This window comes from Geotrypetes seraphini, chromosome 8 (assembly GCF_902459505.1).
Source record: "Geotrypetes seraphini chromosome 8, aGeoSer1.1, whole genome shotgun sequence".
Taxonomy (NCBI): Eukaryota; Metazoa; Chordata; class Amphibia; order Gymnophiona; family Dermophiidae; genus Geotrypetes; species Geotrypetes seraphini.
This window is the reverse complement of record NC_047091.1, coordinates 88,379,956-88,399,102: the sequence shown is the minus strand read 5'-3', so window position 1 is coordinate 88,399,102 and position 19,147 is coordinate 88,379,956. Positions and strand designations below refer to the sequence as shown.

General features: G+C 48.3%; 1 protein-coding gene across 3 annotated transcripts in view; it reads left to right on the top strand.

The window, feature by feature from the left end:
• HNRNPM (heterogeneous nuclear ribonucleoprotein M) overlaps window positions 1–19,147 on the top strand; it is a 238,142-nt gene that overhangs the window by 161,335 nt on the left and 57,660 nt on the right. For 2 of the 3 annotated variants that reach the window (XM_033956539.1, XM_033956536.1), the window contains exon 11: window positions 10,758–10,802. The exons of the other annotated variant lie outside the window; for it this stretch is intronic. In XM_033956539.1, the coding sequence (XP_033812430.1) occupies window positions 10,758–10,802 (45 nt within the window). The remainder of the gene's footprint in view (window positions 1–10,757; window positions 10,803–19,147) is intronic. 3 annotated transcript variants of the gene reach the window in all.

Below are 19,147 nucleotides of genomic sequence, written 5' to 3'. Positions count from 1 at the left end.
CGCATGCGCCAGTGCCTTCCCGCCCGATGTACCGGGCGTGTCTCCTCAGTTCTTTTCTTTCCGCGGAGCTGAGAAGTTTCACTTCATTCTGCGCTGACTGAATTTCAGTATATTTGCCTTCTTTACTACCGCGTTTTGTTGTTTATTTGATTTATTTCACTTTTAAGTTGTTTTAAAAAAAAAAATAAAAAAAAAGTAAAAATTATTTCTTCCGGCGGTTCAGCCGGGCCGGCCTCGTGGCTTAGGCCGAGCGCCTTCGACCTAGCAGCGACGATTTTCCGGCCTATGTCCCGGCCAATCACCGGTTTTAAAAAGTGCAGCAAGTGCCAGCGTGCGATTTCGTTGACGGACCCGCATCGACGCTGTCTTCAGTGTCTTGGTCCAGAACACGTTCCGAAATCGTGCCGGCCTTGTTCCACGCTCACTGCGCGATCGTTCAAACGGCGCTGCTTACTTTGGGAGTCAATGTTTATGATGGAGTCTGCCAAAGAGCCGTCTGCTTCAACTTCCACTGCGGTTTCGCCAGTTCGTTCGAAGCCTGCATCGACTACCCCTGCATCGGGCATCGTGAAGCCGGCATCGTTCACTCCGACTTCTGCTTCCGGTTCAGCATCGGTGCCTGCCCCTGTCTCCTCGGCTCAGGTACCGCCTTCCACTGTCCCTCCGGTGGTCATCAAAGTGCCTAAAGCTAGCAAGCAGAAGCACTTGGCCACAAAGGAGCGCGAAGACCGTGCTGGAGGACCCCCTTTCGGTGCGGATCCCTCCATATCGGCTTCGCTGCGATCCCTGCTGGAAGCTCAGTTTGTCGAGCTTATGCAGTCTATGGGACCCCGGCTTATCGCCTCCATTCAGGGTGACCTCCCGGTCTCGGTCCCGGGGGGCGGTCCGCCCCCTCCCCCTCCTCCTCGTCGTACGATCTCTCTGCTCGACGAGGAGGATCGGCGGAGGGCGGCGGGTGCTTCTAGGCGGGCTTCATTTAGTGATATGCCGCCTTTGGAGCCCATCACGCCCCCTCGACAGCAGAGTGCTGTGTCAGCCCCTGATAGTCGAAGTCCTGGGCATACTGCATCGCAGGAAGAGTTCTTCCGCACTCCATACCAGACCTGGGTGGCCCTGCGTGAGTCCGCATCCTTACCACCTCTGCGATCCACTGCATCAAGTCCCATCCATTCCTTGGAGGCTTCGGGGGATCGTGCGATGCACAGAAGATCTCGCTCCCCATCCCGTCACCGGGAGGGGCATCGATCTCGACACTCATCTCGACACTCCTCACGTCATTCGGAGGTGTCCCCGCAAAAGAAGATCCAGCTTATGGGATACTCCTCGTCAGATTTATCCCCGCCTGAGGGACCGGAGTATGAGGAACCATCTACCTCCTATTCTCCCTGCCGCTCTCAGCTCTCTCTGGATCCTGAGGCTTCCACTTCTTCTAGTCCGTCTCGCCGGCCGGCGCTGGCGGACCAACTGTCTTTTTCATCCTTCCTTCGACAAATGGCGGATGATTTAGATGTGACGTTGGACACTGGTTCTCGATATTCTAAGGAGTATCTGGACACCATGCATTTGCCTCACCCCCCAGCGGACACGCTTCGCCTTCCTCTGCATAAACTGCTTGACCAGACTTTCATGCGTTGTTTTGAGACACCGTATTCCATCCCTGCAGTTCCCAGTAAATTGGATGCTCGATACCGCATCGTCCATCACAAGGGGTTTGAGGGGGCGCAACTTTCTCATCAGTCACTTCTGGTCGAGTCCTCCCTCAAACGCTCTCATCCCTCCCAGGTTTACGCCTCAGTACCTCCGGGCCGTGAAGGGAGGACGATGGATAAATTTGGTAGACGTATCTACCAGAATTCAATGATGGCGACTCGAGTGCTCAATTATAATTTTTTCTTCTCTTCATATTTGGACTTTTTCTTGCCGGTGCTCCGCAAGTTCATCCCTTTTATCGATGCTCAAGCTCGATTTGAATTTGAAGAGGTGGTGGCTACCCTGTCTCAGTTACGCCTGCAGCTGATGCAATCCTCCTACGATGCCTTTGAACTCTCGGCACGTGCTGCGGCCTGTTCGGTCGCCATGCGTCGCCTGGCATGGCTTCGTACCATTGATATGGATCCAAACCTCCAAGACAGACTTGTTAATGTGCCTTGTGCGGGGGCTGATCTGTTCGATGAATCTATCGAGACTGTTACTAAAAAACTTTCGGACCATGAGAAGTCCTTCCAGTCTATTCTGCGGCCTAAGCCTCAGCAGTCTCGTCCCTCTAGGCCGCCTCTGATTTACCAGCGGCGTTATCAGCCGAGACAGACTCCTCCTGCGAGACAGCCTGCAAAGAGACAGCCTCCTCAGAAGCCTCAGCAGAAGCCTCAGATGCCGGCTGCACCCAAGGCTACTCAGCCTTTTTGACTCTCTTCCAGGGAGCATAACCGACTTCGTTCTGTCTCCCCCCGTTTTTCCCATCGGGGGTCGTCTCCATCATTTTTGTCATTGATGGGAGACCATCACCTCGGACCTCTGGGTACTTACCATCGTAAGAGAGGGATACTCTCTTCATTTCCAACGGGTCCCCCCGGACCACCCGCCAAGAGAGTATCCTTCCAACTCGACGCAGACCGCTCTTCTTCTCCAGGAGGCTCAGGCTCTTCTTCGGCTTCGGGCCGTCGAGCCGGTGCCATTAGATCAGCAAAACCGGGGGTTCTACTCCCGGTACTTCTTGGTTCCGAAGAAGACGGGCGATCTGCGTCCCATTTTGGACCTTCGAGTCCTCAACAAGTTTTTGGTCAAGGAGCGGTTCCGCATGCTGACCCTTGCTTCTCTCTATCCCCTCCTCGAGCAGAACGATTGGTTATGCTCTCTGGACCTCAAGGAGGCCTACACTCACATCCCGATTCATCCGGCCTCCCGCAAGTTTCTCAGATTTCGGGTGGGACATCTACATCTGCAGTATCGAGTGCTTCCATTCGGCCTTTCCTCGTCTCTCAGAGTCTTCACAAAGTGTCTGGTGGTGGTGGCCGCTGCACTCCGGAACATGGGTCTTCAGGTGTTTCCATACCTCGACGACTGGCTCATCAAGGCACCGTCTGCTCCAGGGGTCATTTCGGCGTCCTTGACTGCAATTTGTTTCCTGCAGAGTTTGGGCTTCGAGATCAACTTCCCCAAGTCACATCTTCAGCCCACCCAGTCTCTCCCCTTTATCGGGGCTGTTCTAGATACCATTCAACTTCGAGCATTCCTTCCTCCTCAACGCATGGATGCTCTCCTTCTACTCTGCCAGTCGGTCTTCTCGCCCGTCCATCTCGGCGAGACACATGATGGTCCTCTTGGGCCACATGGCATCTACAGTTCATGTGACGCCTTTTGCCAGACTACATCTCAGAATTCCTCAATGGACCCTGGCATCTCAGTGGACTCAGGTGTCCGACCCGTTGTCCCGTCACATTATCGTCACTCCTGCTCTACGGCAGTCTCTTCTCTGGTGGATGACCTCTTCGAATCTATCCAGAGGTTTGCTGTTTCACTCTCCTCCCCACCAGAAAGTTCTCACAACCGATTCTTCGAACTATGCATGGGGGGCCCATCTGGATGGTCTTCGCACTCAGGGGTTTTGGACCAGTGCGGAACGACTCCATCAAATCAATCTTCTGGAGCTCAGGGCCATCTTCAATGCTCTCCAAGCTTTTCAGCATCTGCTTCACGACATGGTGGTCCTTATTCGCACAGACAATCAGGTCGCCATGTATTATGTCAACAAACAAGGGGGCACGGGCTCGGCCCCTCTGTCAGGAAGCTCTTCGAGTCTGGGATTGGGCGGTTCGCCACAACACCTTCCTCAGAGCTGTCTACATTCAGGGGAAAGACAACGTCTTAGCAGACAAATTGAGTCGTCTTCTCCAGCCTCATAAATGGACGCTCCATTCCAAACCCCTTCATCAAATCTTTGCTCAGTGGGGAACGCCTCAGATAGACCTCTTTGCAGCCCCCCACAACTTCAAACTGCCTCAGTTTTGCTCCAGGATCTACACTCCTCTCCACCTCGAGGCAGACGCCTTTCTACTGGAGTGAGGGAATCGCTTCCTATATGCGTTTCCTCCCTTTCCTCTCATTCAGAAGACTCTGGTCAAGTTGAGATCGGATCATGCCACCATGATTCTGATTGCTCCTCGGTGGCCCAGACAACCTTGGTTCTCCCTTCTACTTCAACTCAGCAGCAGGGAACCGGTCCTTCTCCCAGTGTTTCCTTCACTGCTTACTCAACATCAAGGTTCACTGCTTCATCCCAACCTGCAGTCTCTCCACCTGACAGCTTGGTTCCTTTCAACATAACTCCTCACCAGTTCTCTCAAGCAGTGAGGGAGGTCTTGGAGGCTTCCAGGAAGCCTGCTACTCGACAATGCTATTCCCAAAAATGGACTAGATTCTCTTCCTGGTGTATTTCCAATGCCACGGAACCTCAGCGAGCTTCCCTATCTTCTGTATTAGACTATCTTCTACACCTGTCTCAGTCTGGTCTCAAGTCTACCTCTATACGAGTCCATCTGAGTGCTATTGCGGCTTTCCATCAGCCTCTACAGGGGAAACCTTTGTCTGCTCATCCTGTGGTTTCCAGATTTATGAAAGGACTTTTCCATGTCAACCCTCCTATCAAACCTCCTCCTGTGGTTTGGGATCTCAATGTTGTCCTGTCTCATCTTATGAAGCCTCCGTTTGAACCTCTCAACAAGGCTCCACTTAAGTATCTCACCTGGAAGGTGGTTTTTCTGGTGGCCCTCACGTCAGCTCGCCGGGTCAGTGAGCTTCAGGCCCTAGTGGCGGATCCACCATTCACTGTATTCCATCATGACAAGGTGGTCCTTCGTACTCATCCAAAATTTTTGCCTAAAGTGGTCTCTGAATTTCACATCAACCAATCCATCGTGCTTCCAGTGTTCTTTCCAAAGCCTCATTCTCATCCTGGGGAATCTGCTTTGCACACTCTGGACTGTAAATGTGCTCTAGCTTTCTACTTGGATCGCACAAAGCCACACAGAACTGCTCCTCAACTTTTCGTCTCCTTTGATCCAAACAAGTTGGGACGACCTGTATCGAAGCGCACCATCTCTAACTGGATGGCGGCTTGTATCTCTTCCTGCTATGCCCAGGCTGGATTATCCCTTCCCTGTAAGGTCACAGCCCATAAGGTCAGAGCAATGGCAGCCTCTGTAGCCTTCCTCAGATCGACACCGATTGAGGAGATATGTAAGGCTGCCACTTGGTCCTCGGTTCATACATTCACCTCTCATTATTGTCTGGATACTTTCTCCAGACGGGATGGACAGTTTGGCCAAACAGTGTTACAAAATTTGTTCTCTTAAGTTGCCAACTCTCCCACCATCCCATTGGGGTTAGCTTGGAGGTCACCCACTAGTGAGAATACCTGCCTGCTTGTCCTGGGATAAAGCAATGTTACTTACCGTAACAGTTGTTATCCAGGGACAGCAGGCAGCTATTCTCACGTCCCACCCACCTCCCCTGGGTTGGCTTCTCAGGCTAGCTACCTGAACTGAGGAGACACGCCCGGTACTTGGGTGCGGGAAGGCACTGGCGCATGCGTGGTGCGGGCATCTCGAAACTTCTGAGTTTCTTCAAGCAAGACATGCTTGCAAGATGTCCGTATCGGGGCTCTGTCGGATGACATCACCCACTAGTGAGAATAGCTGCCTGCTGTCCCTGGATAACAACTGTTACGGTAAGTAACATTGCTTTCTCTGCTTTAGGTTTATGAAAGCAGGTCTCTCCTTGTGCATGGTTCTTCCTTAACGAAAGTAGTTTCTGCCTTGCATGTTAATCAGGAAGTCCATTTGCCTGATTTTCACCCAAAAGGGGGGGGGTCTAAGAAAATGATGAAAGAGTTGCATTTGCTGGATGTTCAGGCCGAGGGGCTGGATGCTCTGGTACAGCTTTGACCGGTGGCAGGCCTTATGTTTGTGTTTCCTCCATGGCCAATGGTGGGCAATTCTTTGCATTGCTTGGCACCCCAGCCGCGTGATCCTGGTGGCTCCGAACTGGCCCAGGTGCTCGTGGTACACAAATCTGGTTTGTCTTGTGGCAGATTCTCTCACCCAACCTTCTGACTCAGGGCCCCATTCCAATGTTGGATCTGGGCTTGGCTCTTCAGAGGGAAAGCCTAGATCAGAGAGGTTATTCAGATAAAGTGATCTCCACTCTCTTGGGGTCCCGGAGGCTTTCCACGTCTCGAGCTTATGTATGTGTTTGGTGTATTTTTTAGGAGTGGTGTGCTGCGTGTGGAGTAGTTTCCTTTCGCACCTCTTTGCCTTGCATCTTATTTTAGGATGGCCTGGACTGGGGCCTGGCCTTCTCCGGGTTTAACTTGCAGCTTTGTCTGTGTTTCGCGGTTTGCTACAGGGTAAGCGTTTAACCTTTTTTTTTTTTGATGTGTTTCGCTTTTTGAGAGCGGCCAACTTACTGCGGCCTTTGGATCTGATCCTGTCCGGGCTTGTGCGCCCTCCTTTTGAGCCCCTGGGTTCCTGCTCGTTGAAGGATATTACTCTCAAGGCAGTTTTCGTAGTGGCCATTACTTCTGTGAGATGTGTTTCTGAGCTGCAGGCTTTCTCTTGTAGGCCTCCCTTCCTGGAGTTTTCTAGGGGCGTGTTGTGTTGCGTCCTGTTCCTTCCTTTCTGCTGAAGGTGGTCTCACCTTTTCATGTCAATCAGTCCGTGGTCCTCCCGGTCTTGGGTAATCGGAAGGGCTCTTCGGAGCAGAGGCAGTTGTGCAATTTGGATGTCTGTTGCTCTTAGCTATTAACTGTACTGGTTTGGAGAGTCTAAAAAGAAAATTAGCAGGTAAGGACCTAATTTCTCCTTCCTCTGCATATATGGGCTGTGATAGGCAGCCACTGGTCACATTGAAAGCGCACCCCACTAGAGGAGTCATTATTTCATGGGCAGAGACTCAGGCAGTTTCACCTAAGAATATTTAGAGCAGCTAATTAGTGTACCCCTCATACCTTTACCAGGACTGCGGATTTTCAGAAGTTGGATCATCTCTGTCCTCTTAGTGGGTTCTCATAAGGGGGATGGTGCTTCCAAGGCTACCATTGCGCATTGGATCAAGGAGACTATCGCATTTGCATACCTTCTTCAGAAGAAGCCTGTTCCGGACTTTCTCAAGGCTTATTCCACTCGGGTCAGGTAGGCTGCTTCTTGGGCTGAGTCTTCTCTGGTGCCTCCAGTGGATATGTGTAAAGCCTCGGTTTGGTCTTCTCTGCATTCCGTTGTGTGAAACTATTGTGTGGATGTTCAGGTGTGTTGGGACGTGGTGTTCGGTGAGCATGTTCTGGTGGCGGCTCTCCGGGTGTCCCATCCATGATGGGTACTGCTTTGGTATGTCCCATCAGTGAACTGTACCTGTCTGGAGAGGTGCTAAAGAAGGAGAAATTAGGTTCTTACCTATTAATTTTCTTTCTTTTAGACTCTCCATACCGGTACAGTCCCCACCCTGTTGGTCTGTCTGTTCTTATGGGATTTGCGTGAAGAGTATCATTTTTCTGTGGGTTCTAGTATTTTTATAGGGTTGGGGAGGTTAAAAAATACAGTGGCTTTGGCTCAGCTGGCGAGCTGTGGGGATGTTTGCTGAAGGGGCTTCTATGTTGTTACTATTGCAGGTAGCACTTCTTAGTTCTGCTTGGCTATTCAGCAGACTGCTATATTAGGGGGAAGTACAGCTACTTGTATTACAGCCAAAAGGTTTTGTCTCAGTCTCTACCTGCTGGCCATGGTGAGCTATTAACCATCAGTGAACTGTACTGGTTTGGAGAGTCTAAAAAGAAAATTAGCAGGTAAGGACCTAATTTCTCCTTCCTCTGCATATATGGGCTGTGAAAGGCAGCCACTGGTCACATTGAAAGCGCACTCCACTAGAGGAGTCACTATTTCATGGGCAGAGACTCAGGCAATTTCACCTAAGAATCTTTAGAGCAGCTAATTAGTGTACCCCTCATACCTTTACCAGGTTCTGTGGGATGGCCATTTTGAAGGTAGGCTCAGCGGGCTCACCCTAGACTCTAGGGACTGTTTTGGTATGTCTGTAGTGTTCAGGACCACTAGACACATTACACTAAAATGAAAGATTAGGTTATTACCCTGATAATCTGCTTTCTTGTGGATGTGTCTAGTGGTCCTGAAGACCTGCCTTGTCAGTAGGCTTTGCCTGCCTTAAGATCAGTCTGGATTTGGAGAATTCTGTCTCTTGGATGAACAAAGAGGAAAATGCTTAAAGTCTGGTTTAAGTCTCTGCTTATTAGCTGGACATGCAAGTAGCTATGAGTAGAGAATGACGTGGAGAAAAAATTTTGTTGCCAGCTCGGTCCTCATCCCATCCCCGCAAACCATCTGATCCCATCTACACAATCCTCGAATAGTTGTGATTTTACACTGAACTTATAAAAAATATATATATTCTGTACAATTGTCATTTTATAAATCACAAATAATACAGAGCAAGGATCAACAAAACCCGTCTCCCCTCTCCTCCCCTTACAAATATCCCCTCCACTATCAAAAAATTTGAAGTCAAATTACTATAGAATGCTACATAGAAAAATCTAGCTTAAAGAATACTTTACTCACATATGGCAGGAATAGTGTTAGGGGAGTGCAAACAGGGCAACTCACCCTGGACAGAGAGCCCTAAGCCAGCTGGAAGCTAAAGATGCACAGCCTGGGCTTTACTGTCCACAGTTATGTCTAACACCAGCTCTAGCAGGATACATATTTCAAATCTAATATATTCTAATCACAAATACATTTTTTTTCTACCTTGTCTCGCCATTTTATTGTTCAAATCATGTTGGTCTCAGGCGCTGGTCTCTTGTTTGCTTTTGTCTTCTCTTTACTCACTTGCCAGGGTCTCCTGACCATTTGACATTTCTTCTTTCTCCATGCTCACTATCCATCTTCTGTCTCTGTGTATGTATTGTTCCCCATGTTCATCTCTCTTCTCCATGTCTCCTATACGTCTCTTTCTAGTATTTCCCCTGTACCCATCTCCCTGCCTTCATCATATCACCATTCTATGATCCCCTCCCCCTGTGTATATATCACTCCTCTATCTCCCTATGCCCCCCACGAAATCCAGCATCTTCCTTCTGCATTCTTATTCTACCCCCCATGTCTAGCCATCTTTTCTCTGTCCATATACCCTTCCATGCAGCGTTCCTATGTTCCCATTCATGCCCACCATCTCCCCTCTTTTTGTATATCTCCCTGTGTCCAGCTTCTCCTCTCTTTTACTCCATTACACCAATGTGTGTCACAATCTTTCCTCTGCTATGTTCAATATTGCACTCACTCTTCCTTCATCCCTTTGGTTCAGCTTTTCTCTTTCCCTTTCTCTCTTCCTCCCTTTGCTCTAGCCCCTCCCTTCAGCTCCCAGGTATGAGTCTGGCACCTCTCACTTCCCTCAAGCTCCAATCCACCCACCACATGGGCCCAGAATATGTTTCCCTTCTCCCTCACAATTCCCAGACTAGATCCAGTAACTGTCTCCATCCCCTTCAGCTCCAGCCAGTCAAGCAGTCCAAGCAATCCGCTCCCTCCTTTGTGGGTGCAGCAGCAGCCCCCCTCGCTAATCCAGCAGCCCCCTCCATCTCGCGGGTCCAGCAGCTCACGCACCCTCCCTCTCTGTGGCTCACTGAATGCTATCGACGATGGAAAAAAAAAACCCACAACAAATCTGCAATTCTCCTTGGTCAGCCTCTTTGATCCTCCCAAGGCGGGCTTACTAGCTAGTTGGAAGCTTCATTCACGCAGCGCTGCTCTGGAAACCTGGACCTACTAGCTAGTTGGAAGCTTCTTGCACGCAGTGCTGCTCCAGGATCCTTTTTGCTGCTGATACCCTCCTTCCGATGTAACTTTCGGTTTTGCCGGAAGTTACATGGTTCCCAGAGCAGCACTTTGTTCAAGAAGCTTCCCATTTGCTAGTGGGCTTGGCCTGGGAGGTACGAAGAGGCCGCGGGTTTGTTGTGTTTAGTGGGCTAGCTTTTTTTTTCCTGCCAGCGTTCAGGGAGCCATAGAGGGAGGGTGCAAAGGATGTTGGACCTACGAGAGGAAAGAAGGGAGGGCTGCTGCTGCACTCATGAGGGGGCAGGAGGGCAGGGGGAGGGGTTGATGATTGGTAGGGGTGGGAAAGGAGGCAACTTGCGACAGATACTTTATTTCGAGGACAAGGCCATTCACTGTTCTACGAGGGATGAATGGCCTTGTCCCCGTACCTATGGCAACTAGTCTATTTCTTCTCCCGTTCCTGCGGGTTACCCTTGGCTAGCTGCGGGTAACAGTCACCATGTCATTCTCTAGCCAAGAGTTCTATAAGATTAGTACTGGTAGCACACAATTTTTGTCTGTTTTGATCAGTTACTTGAATGTTAATGGATATGTTACAGCAGAATAGAATTGTAGTGCCGGATTTTTCCCTATTTACCTTCTTCCGATTATTTCTCTTTAATGCTAATTGATTGCTTTTGTACAAACTGAGGGGGCAGGAGGTGGACTTCAAAATATGACTGACAGCATTCTGCAAGCAACTTGCAAGTTCAGATGCAAAACTCTAGCATTCAAGACCACTAGACACATCTACAAGAAAGATTATCGAGTTAAGAACCTAATCTTTTTCCTGAATGTCATGTTTCACTTTTATAAGAGTTCAAGGTATCATTATGAATTCAGTGTATCTGTCTTAATAAAATAATGTTGTTGTTCTAGGAATGGGAATAGATGGAATGGGCTTTCCCATGAGCAAAATGGGAGGTAAGCTGAAATAGATGTTTGTAGAACTTGCACTTAGTTATTGAACTACTGTGTCATGGTAGAGAATCCTGCATTCGTTTTCTACCACCAGACCATTCTAGACTGGTTATTCTCTAGCAGAAGAGATTGAGAATGAATTGGTGGTGATTTGCCCAGTATAGAGGGAGGGAAGGAATTTTGGATTTAGCTCATGCCTTCCTCTGTTTCATTTCAAGGATATTTACCTTCAGAGTATGATAGTTATTTTCCTTTCTTTAGAGGGTTTGCAATCTAAGTTTGTACCTGAGACAGATCACAAAGAAAGACAGTAGGTTTTGAACAGGGATTCCCTGGATCTCAACCTGTTGCTCTTACCATTAGGCTAGGCACTATACAACCACTATATGCTCAATATTCTGTTTCCAGCATTTTAGTCAGGCTGGAAAGGCTCCTGGGTCAGGCCGAAGAACAGGCCTTCTGGTTGAGTGTCCATGGGGGAAGGGTGGGGGAATAACATCCAAGTACAGCCAATGGTGGCTGCTTGTTTGGGAGATATCTGGAGGAATCCAGATTCTCCTCTTAACCTTAGTTTCTGCCAGGTTGAAGGCTTGGTTACCCAGTAAACATTTCATATGGCAGGAGATCAGGTTGCTGGGGGGCTGTGTGAAGCATCTGGTGAGCCTCAAGAGCAGAGAGAGCAAGCTCATATTCTTTAGCACCTCTCCAGATCTGTACAGTTCACTGATGGGTAATAGCTCACCATGACCAGCAGGTGAGGACTGAGACAAAACCTTTTGGCTGTAATACAAGTAGCTGTGCTTCCCTCTAGTCTAACCAGTCTTCTTGCCACACACCTGCTGAGACTGAGAACATAAGAATTGCCGCTGCTGGGTCAGACCAGTAGTCCATCGTGCCCAGCAGTCCACTCACGCGGCAGCCCTTTGGTCAAAGACCAGTGCTCTAAATGAGTCCAGCCTCACCTGCGTACGGTCCGGTTTAGCAGGAACTTGTCCAACTTTGTCTTGAATTCCTGGAGGGTGTTTTCCCCTATAACAGCCTCCAGAAGAGCATTCCAGTTTTCTACCACTCTCTGGGTGAAGAAGAACTTCCTTATGTTTGTACGGAATTTATCCCCTTTCAACTTTAGAGAGTGCCCTCTCATTCTCCCTACCTTGGAGAGGGTGAACAACCTGTCTTTATCTATTGTCTATTCCCTTCCGTATTTTGAATGTTTCGATCATGTACTCTCTGTTTCCTCTTTTCAAGGGAGAAGAGGCCCAGTTTCCAGGCTTTCCTTGGTTAGTGTAGGCCTGTTGGAAGTTGTTTAGTGGCCGCCTTGTCCCTGTCTGGTGCCAGGCTGAGCTTGCGGGGACCCTTTCGAGGGTCCATTCAACCTCGGGGTGTCACACTACATATCATGAGTTGAGTCTCTCCTCCCCCTCCCATGTCCTCAACCTCCCCCAAATTTTTCTACAGGTACCTCAGCTGTAAGCCTTGCCACCGATGCTGACAAGGCATATGGCTTAGAGAGCCAGTGGAATCTGTTCTGACAGAAAAAAAAATGCTTAGGCAGTGCCGGTCTGAAGGGAGCCTTCAATTGACTGTAATTGATTTTTGTTGTTAACCAACACATTTCTTTCAGCTAGGTCACATATTGTGCAATGAGCACTTTTAAAGGGACAAAGTGCTCATTGTGCTCCAAATGTGAGGTAGCTTCGGCCCACCTGTGCTCATGGTGTGCAGGCCACTGTGAAGGGGAAGCCTTGTCCCCTTTGCGAACACCTCGCAGAACAGCAGCTGACAGCGGGGAAGCCCCACCACCCACGCAAGGATTTCCTCAGCTGCTAACGGTCAGGAAAATAAGGTTTCCCTTACCACCAAAGCTGCTGAGGACTTCCTTACAGCTGCTGCTGGCTTGCCTGCTTTAGCAGCTGGGGTGGGTTAGGCTTATCAGCTGCTACAGGCCTCGGCATTTTTTCTCAGCAGGCTTTGCTCCCATTTTGGCGGAAGTGCCTCCATTTTGTCTGCAGCCTCAGGTGACCATCCTCCTGTATTGGAGAGACAGGGGCAGGTTTCTGCTGATCCTCTGCTTTGACATTGAGTTCCATTGGGCCTCTTTTTCACCTGATTTTATTTTAGCCTTGTGCAAGACTTATCTTCATGCTGCCGAGGATCCTGATTCCGCCCCGGGGGTGTCCACTCTGATTTGGGCCCCCTTGGAGCCGGTTTCGTCCCCATCTCCTCCTCTTTCGTCTAAGCGCCTCTTGGGACACTGATTTTTTTGTAGGAGGAGCAGTTTTCTATTGATGAGGACCTGAACCCTTTGGACCTCCAGGTGACAAGCGAGTTCGTCTATCGGATCATCTATTTGTCTTGACCAGTGCTAGCAGTTGGGGCAGACCAGTCTCTAGAGCTTCTATTTCCTGATGGCTATTTCTTGACATACATTGGCTGTGGAAAGTGGCATCTTCTGGGCAGAGTCCAGGACAGTCCTGCATGATGAAATTTGTAGGGCAGCCACATAATACACCTTTACAAAATTTTACAGAGTGGACGTGGTGGCACCTAGGGGCCTTTGGGACTTCTGTACTGTCCGCAAGCTCATGTATTCATCATTATAGGATCCCCAGAGACTCCTGAAGAAGACTTTTTGTAAAAACGTGGACCGTGTTGGGTCCTGCATACCTAGCGGACTAGGTCCTTTAAGATTTTTATGTGGATCATTTTACTTTTATGTGAATGATATTAGTGTACCTTTGGAACTTTGACATTTTCAAATAAAGTCCATATAGGAACATCGTCATTCCACAGAGTTTCTTTTGGTTTCTTCTAGATTTTCTTCTCTGTGGAGATTTTGGGGGTCACTTTTTTTTTTGGGGGGGGGGGATTTATTTGATTTTTGTTTCACCATCGTTTTGTTGCTCTGTTGGATGGTTGTTAACTTTTAGTTACTATTGCAGAGCCAATCAAACATCTGGATCAGGGAGTTCCTCAAGCACCCCCCCCCCCCCTTATTTTATTTTTTTTAGTTACTATTGCAGAGCAGATCAAACATCTGAATCCTCAAGCACACCCTCCCCCTTTTTTCTTTTTCTTTGCTAGGGGTTATTTGTTATCCTAGGACAATCAGGCAGCATATTCTCACATGTGGGTGACATCATCCATGGAGCCCGGTAGTGTACTTTCACTAAGCTTTCTAAGAAGTTTTGAGACTGCCCGCAGCATGCATGCGTGAGTTCCTTTCCGCCCGATGACTAGCTATACTTCAGTTGTTCATTTCCCGCAGAGCGAAAAAGTTGTCTCTGGACTTTGTCCAAATGAGTTTGTCTTCATGTCTCAATTTTTCTTTTAATTTTGCCTTCAGATGTAGATATTAATGTAGAGAATAACACAGGGACAAATTGTTCCCCGTCTCTGCAGGAGCTCATTTTCCCATCCCATCGAGTTCTTTTCCTGTCCCTGCCCCATTTCTGCATGATCTATCCTCATCTGCACAAGCCCCAAACACTTTAAAATCATAAGTGTTATCCCAGGACAAGCAGGCAGCATATTCTCACGTATGGGGATGTAATTCACGGAGCCCCGATGCGGACAGCTGCAAAAGCATTTTTGCTTGAAGAACATAAGTTTGCGACTGACTTCGCATGCGCGAGTGCCTGCCCGCCAGAAGTAGGGTGTGCGTTTCCTTAGTTCTCATTTTTCTGCGGAGCGGTGAAGTCGTGTTCCAACGCTCAGCGTGGATTTTTGTACCTTCTTGCCATGGAATTTCTCTCTTTTTTTTAATCTTCTTTTTCTTCTCTATAATAAAACTAAAAAATATATATATATATATCTTCTTTGTTATTTCGGCTGTTTATGACGGCGGGGCATTGTCCTTCACCTCAGCCTTTGGACTTTGATTTGGCTGAGGCGGTTTTTCCCTCCATGTCCCACCCATTAGCCGGCTTCAAAAAGTATAGCAGGTGCCAGCGCATGATTTCCCTTACAGACCCCCACAAGTGGTGCATCCAGTGCCTAGGGCCAGATCACCATGTGGAGCCTTGTTAGCTCTCTGCAACGCTACAGAAGCGGTCCATCAAAAACTGTATATTACAGCAGAAGCAGATTTTCGGTACCATGCTTGCTGCTTCAGTATCCCCAACACTGACCAAACCCTCAACATCCAAGGCATTGACATCCCTGAAGTACCGGTGTCCAAGTCTGTGTTGCCATCGAATACTCCATCAGGTAAGCCAGCTAAAAAGCTACCAGCTTCCCAGACGGGGTCTCAGACCTTAAAAGTAGAGAGTCAAGGGTAGCCAAGATGGCGGCGGTGTGTGAGCAGTTAAGAACCGACAACTGCTGGAGTTCCTCATTACCTGGTGATTGCAGAGAATTTTTCCAGCGCTTCCCGCTATGCTGCATACGAAGAGGAAGGGGGTGATTAGAACCACATCCTCGCTGGCACTAACGTCCACCCCAGCCCAGCAGACTGTCGATTGCTTCTTCCCAGCTCTATCAGCGATGACGCAAGTAGTCGGAGGTTTAGACATCCCGGCGTTGGACATAGGCATGGGAGAGCCTATTGCCCTTTCGGGCCTTGAAACACCTCTCTCACCTCCTTCCTCCCTTAAGCCTTTGTGTCCAGCTGTAACTGGGGCTCTGGGGCAGGAGAGCCGTGATCCAGGAAGTGGATATACGGGGTCTCCCAGCGAGGGTACAGCATCAATGGAAGAACAGCTGATGGTTACAACCAAGAGAACTGAGGAAGTATCAGCTCCCACGGAGGCGTCCCTGAATGATATCTGGCTGCTGCTCCAATGAATGGAGACTAAAATGACTAAGACCACAGAGGAGGTAACTAATATTACAACCAAACTCAATACTAAGACTGTGGATTTAATGAAAACGGAGTTTACAGACCAAGCCAGGCAAACACAGGAAGAAATAACACATTTACAACAGTTTGAAGCAGCTACAATTAAGGATAATAGCATGATCCATAGGAAACTTGAACAGATAGAAAATTATAATTGTCGGCTAAATCTTCGTTTCCTGAATTTTCCTTTGGCTCCAGGTGTTTTACCTATTGATTATCTTAAGAGGCATCTATCTGAGAATTTAAAAATTTCCCTTAATAATATTCCTCCAATTAATAAACTATATTACCTCCCAAATAGAAAGGATGTACAAAAGGATTTAGGGAAAAAGAATGGTCAAGGGACTCGGATTGATTTTGATAATGTGTCTTCTTGAACAAACTTTAACAGCTGACACAGAAAGAACTACTCTTTTGGTGTCCTTTGTTTTTGAACAAGATGCCAATATGATTTTGAAACTATACTTTAAGAACTCTCAGAAATTATTTGGAGGTCGGAAAGTATGGATATAGCCCGATGTTTCTAAAACTACTCAGGAACGAAGAAAGTATTTCCTCTCTCAGCGTCAAGAGACAATTAAATTAGGTGCTACATTTCTTCTTGCTTATCCCTGTAAGTGCCTGGTCAGGTAATTGGGTGTCAAATATACATTTTACTAGTTGTTTAGCCCGTTACATTAACGGGTGCTAGCAGCCCTTCTCCCTTACTTTTACCTCCTCCCTGTCCAGCAGCACCCCCCCTATTCCCTGCTCCCCCTATATAGCAGTAGCCCTTCTCCTTTTATCTCCCCCTGTCCAGCATCCCCCCCCCCAATTCCCTGCTCCTCCTGCCCAGCAGTAGCTCTTCTCCTTTACTTCCTCCTCCCCCCCTGTCCAGCAGTAGCCCTTCTCCCTTACTTGTACATTCCCCACTGTCCATTAGGAACCCTTCTCCCTTATCTGTAAACCATGCAGCCTTACATTTTAGAAGTCCCCCACCCCATTCTGGCCAGCTCCTCACCCAATCCCCACTTACAGCAGCCCCGCACTCGCAGTCTGGTTGGCTCCCTTGCTGTAGCTTTTCGCGGTGTTGTCTCCTCTTGGGCTTCTCCGAGGGCTGGCTCCCATGAAAATGTTGTGTTGCTGTTCGGGACCGCGGCGGCAGCATCTCTCCGGAGGTGCACTGGCGTCGGAAGCCTTTTGTCTGACGTTGTGACGTCAGAGGGGTTTCCGACGCTGGTGCGGCTCTTGGGGGGGGGGGCTGCCGCCGCGGCTTTGAACGGAAGGGTAGCATTTTCATGGGAGCCAGCCTTCGTGGAGGCTTTAGATGCGGGGCCGGATGAGGGAAGAGCAGCCACCATGGGGGGCTTTGGTGGGTGAGCCAGCCGGACACATGGACCAAGCAGCCCGGGCCCCGGGAAGAGATGCAGCGGGGCGACTTGTCCGGTTGGTAGAAGGGGCAGATTTTAACCCTCCATTCGCCGCTCCACCATTTGCCAGGAAGGACTAAAGATCCTTGTAAGCGCGAATGCGCACTTTTGTGGCCACATCCCGACATATCAGGACTCAGGGAACACGGGATAAGAGTGCGCATGCATGCTTAGCATTTTATTATTATAGATTCTCCAGAACACTTGAAGCAGTTTCTAGATATTAAGAAAATCGTCAAGGAATGAATGGAAAAGGGATTTATTGAATTAGTCGTTGATTCACACTAAGCTTTACTGCAAATGATATGTAATTAATTTCTCCCTTAATATGTTTGACTACCCTTATTGAAATTGTAGTCTAAGAAAAGGGGATTAAGATTTGGTTATATTGTAAGAATTTTTTCTTCTTTTTTCTTTTGAAATATTTTCCTTCTCTGTGTTTCATGTAGCAAGATGTTCTTGTGAATTTTATTTGAAATTATAAAATTGCTTCCACATCTAGAGGTGAATTTTCCTTGATGTCTTCCTCACCGGAACGAGCCACGGCGCCAGTGATACTGGCTTCCACAACCCAGGTATCAGTACAAGCTTTTAAAGAGAATCTCGATGCTCTTTTTAAGTTAGAGTTTGGGAGCATGTTTCAAATGCTCACTCGTGTCGGCTCCTCCGGTACAGTCCCAGCCTGAGCATCTCTCCATGCCAAGTGAAGGTACCAAGATTGTCCCATCGGTATTGCCTTGACACTGATAATTGTCATGCTTCTCAACATTGGTCTTCGAGGCATCGATCTGCTTCACCAAAGCATTACTCCTCAAGGCTTCGGTCTCCTGCATCAAAGTGTTGCTCCTCACCTTTATTCCTCACCTTCACAGAGTCCTTGGTCCTCACCTGCACCAAAGCATCGGTGTTCAACTCCTCCAAAACGTCAACCATGAAGTATCAGTCATCTTCTGCCAAGCATTGCTCTTCTAGGTACCGTTCAGCTTTTCCAGAGCATATGTGAAAACATTGTTGTGCTTCTGGGCACAGGTCCTTCCAGATATTCATCTCCGTGCCTTCCACCCTCAAAATCTGGGAAACATGCTACCAAATCCAAGCATCTCTTCCCTACATGCTCAAGTCAAGCGTAAGCAATCTGCATCACCTGCTTCTTCACCTTGGTACAATTCCAAGAGCCAGTACCCTTCTCCCATGCCTGAGGATTCAAATCTTAATTTCCAATCTACTCATGGGGCTTCACCTTCCTCCAATCTACTCATGAGGCTTACGGTTCCCAAGCAGAGTGTTCTCCTCGTTCCACTTCTCATCGGGAACCTTCATCATCAGAACCTGTCTCATTTACTCGTTTCATTAGACAGATGGGTAAGGACCTTTTGATAAAGATGGAAGCAGACTCCAAATATTCCAAGGAGTACATGGAGGAGTTAGATACCAAGCATCCTCCTAAAGAATTCCTATGAATGGCATCCTGAAGCACACCTTCCGTAAAAATTTGGAGACCCCCCATACTCTGTGCCAGCAATTCCTAGGAACCTGGACTCTCAGTATAAAGTTATACCTTGTCCTGATTTCGAAACACCCCAGTTGTCTCACCAGTCTCTGGTAGTGGAGTCTACTCTGAAGAAGTCAGTCCCTTCTAAGGTTTATGCTACGGTACTTCCAGGGCATGAAGGTAGATCGATGGACAAGTTTGGGAGGCGGTTATACCAAAACTCTATGTTGGCCAATAGAGTCTTAAATTATAACTTTTACTTCACCTGATATTTGAAATACTGGATTAATACCATGCCCACCTCGTATTTGAAATACTGGATTAAGAGTATGCCCACCTTATATTTGAAATACTTGCCTTCCCATCGACTACTATATGTACTGCTCCCTCAAACAGCTCTGGCAGAATCTGGTACAATCTTCTTATAATGCCTTTGAGCTGTCAGCCAGAGTTTCAGCAATCTCAATAGCCATGAGATGACTGGTGTGGTTGAGAGTGGCGGATATGGACCTAACATCCAAGACTGGTTTGCCAACATTCTGTGCCTGGGGGATGAGCTGTTTGGAGACTATAGTAAATGCAACCAAAAATCTCTCGGAGCATGAAA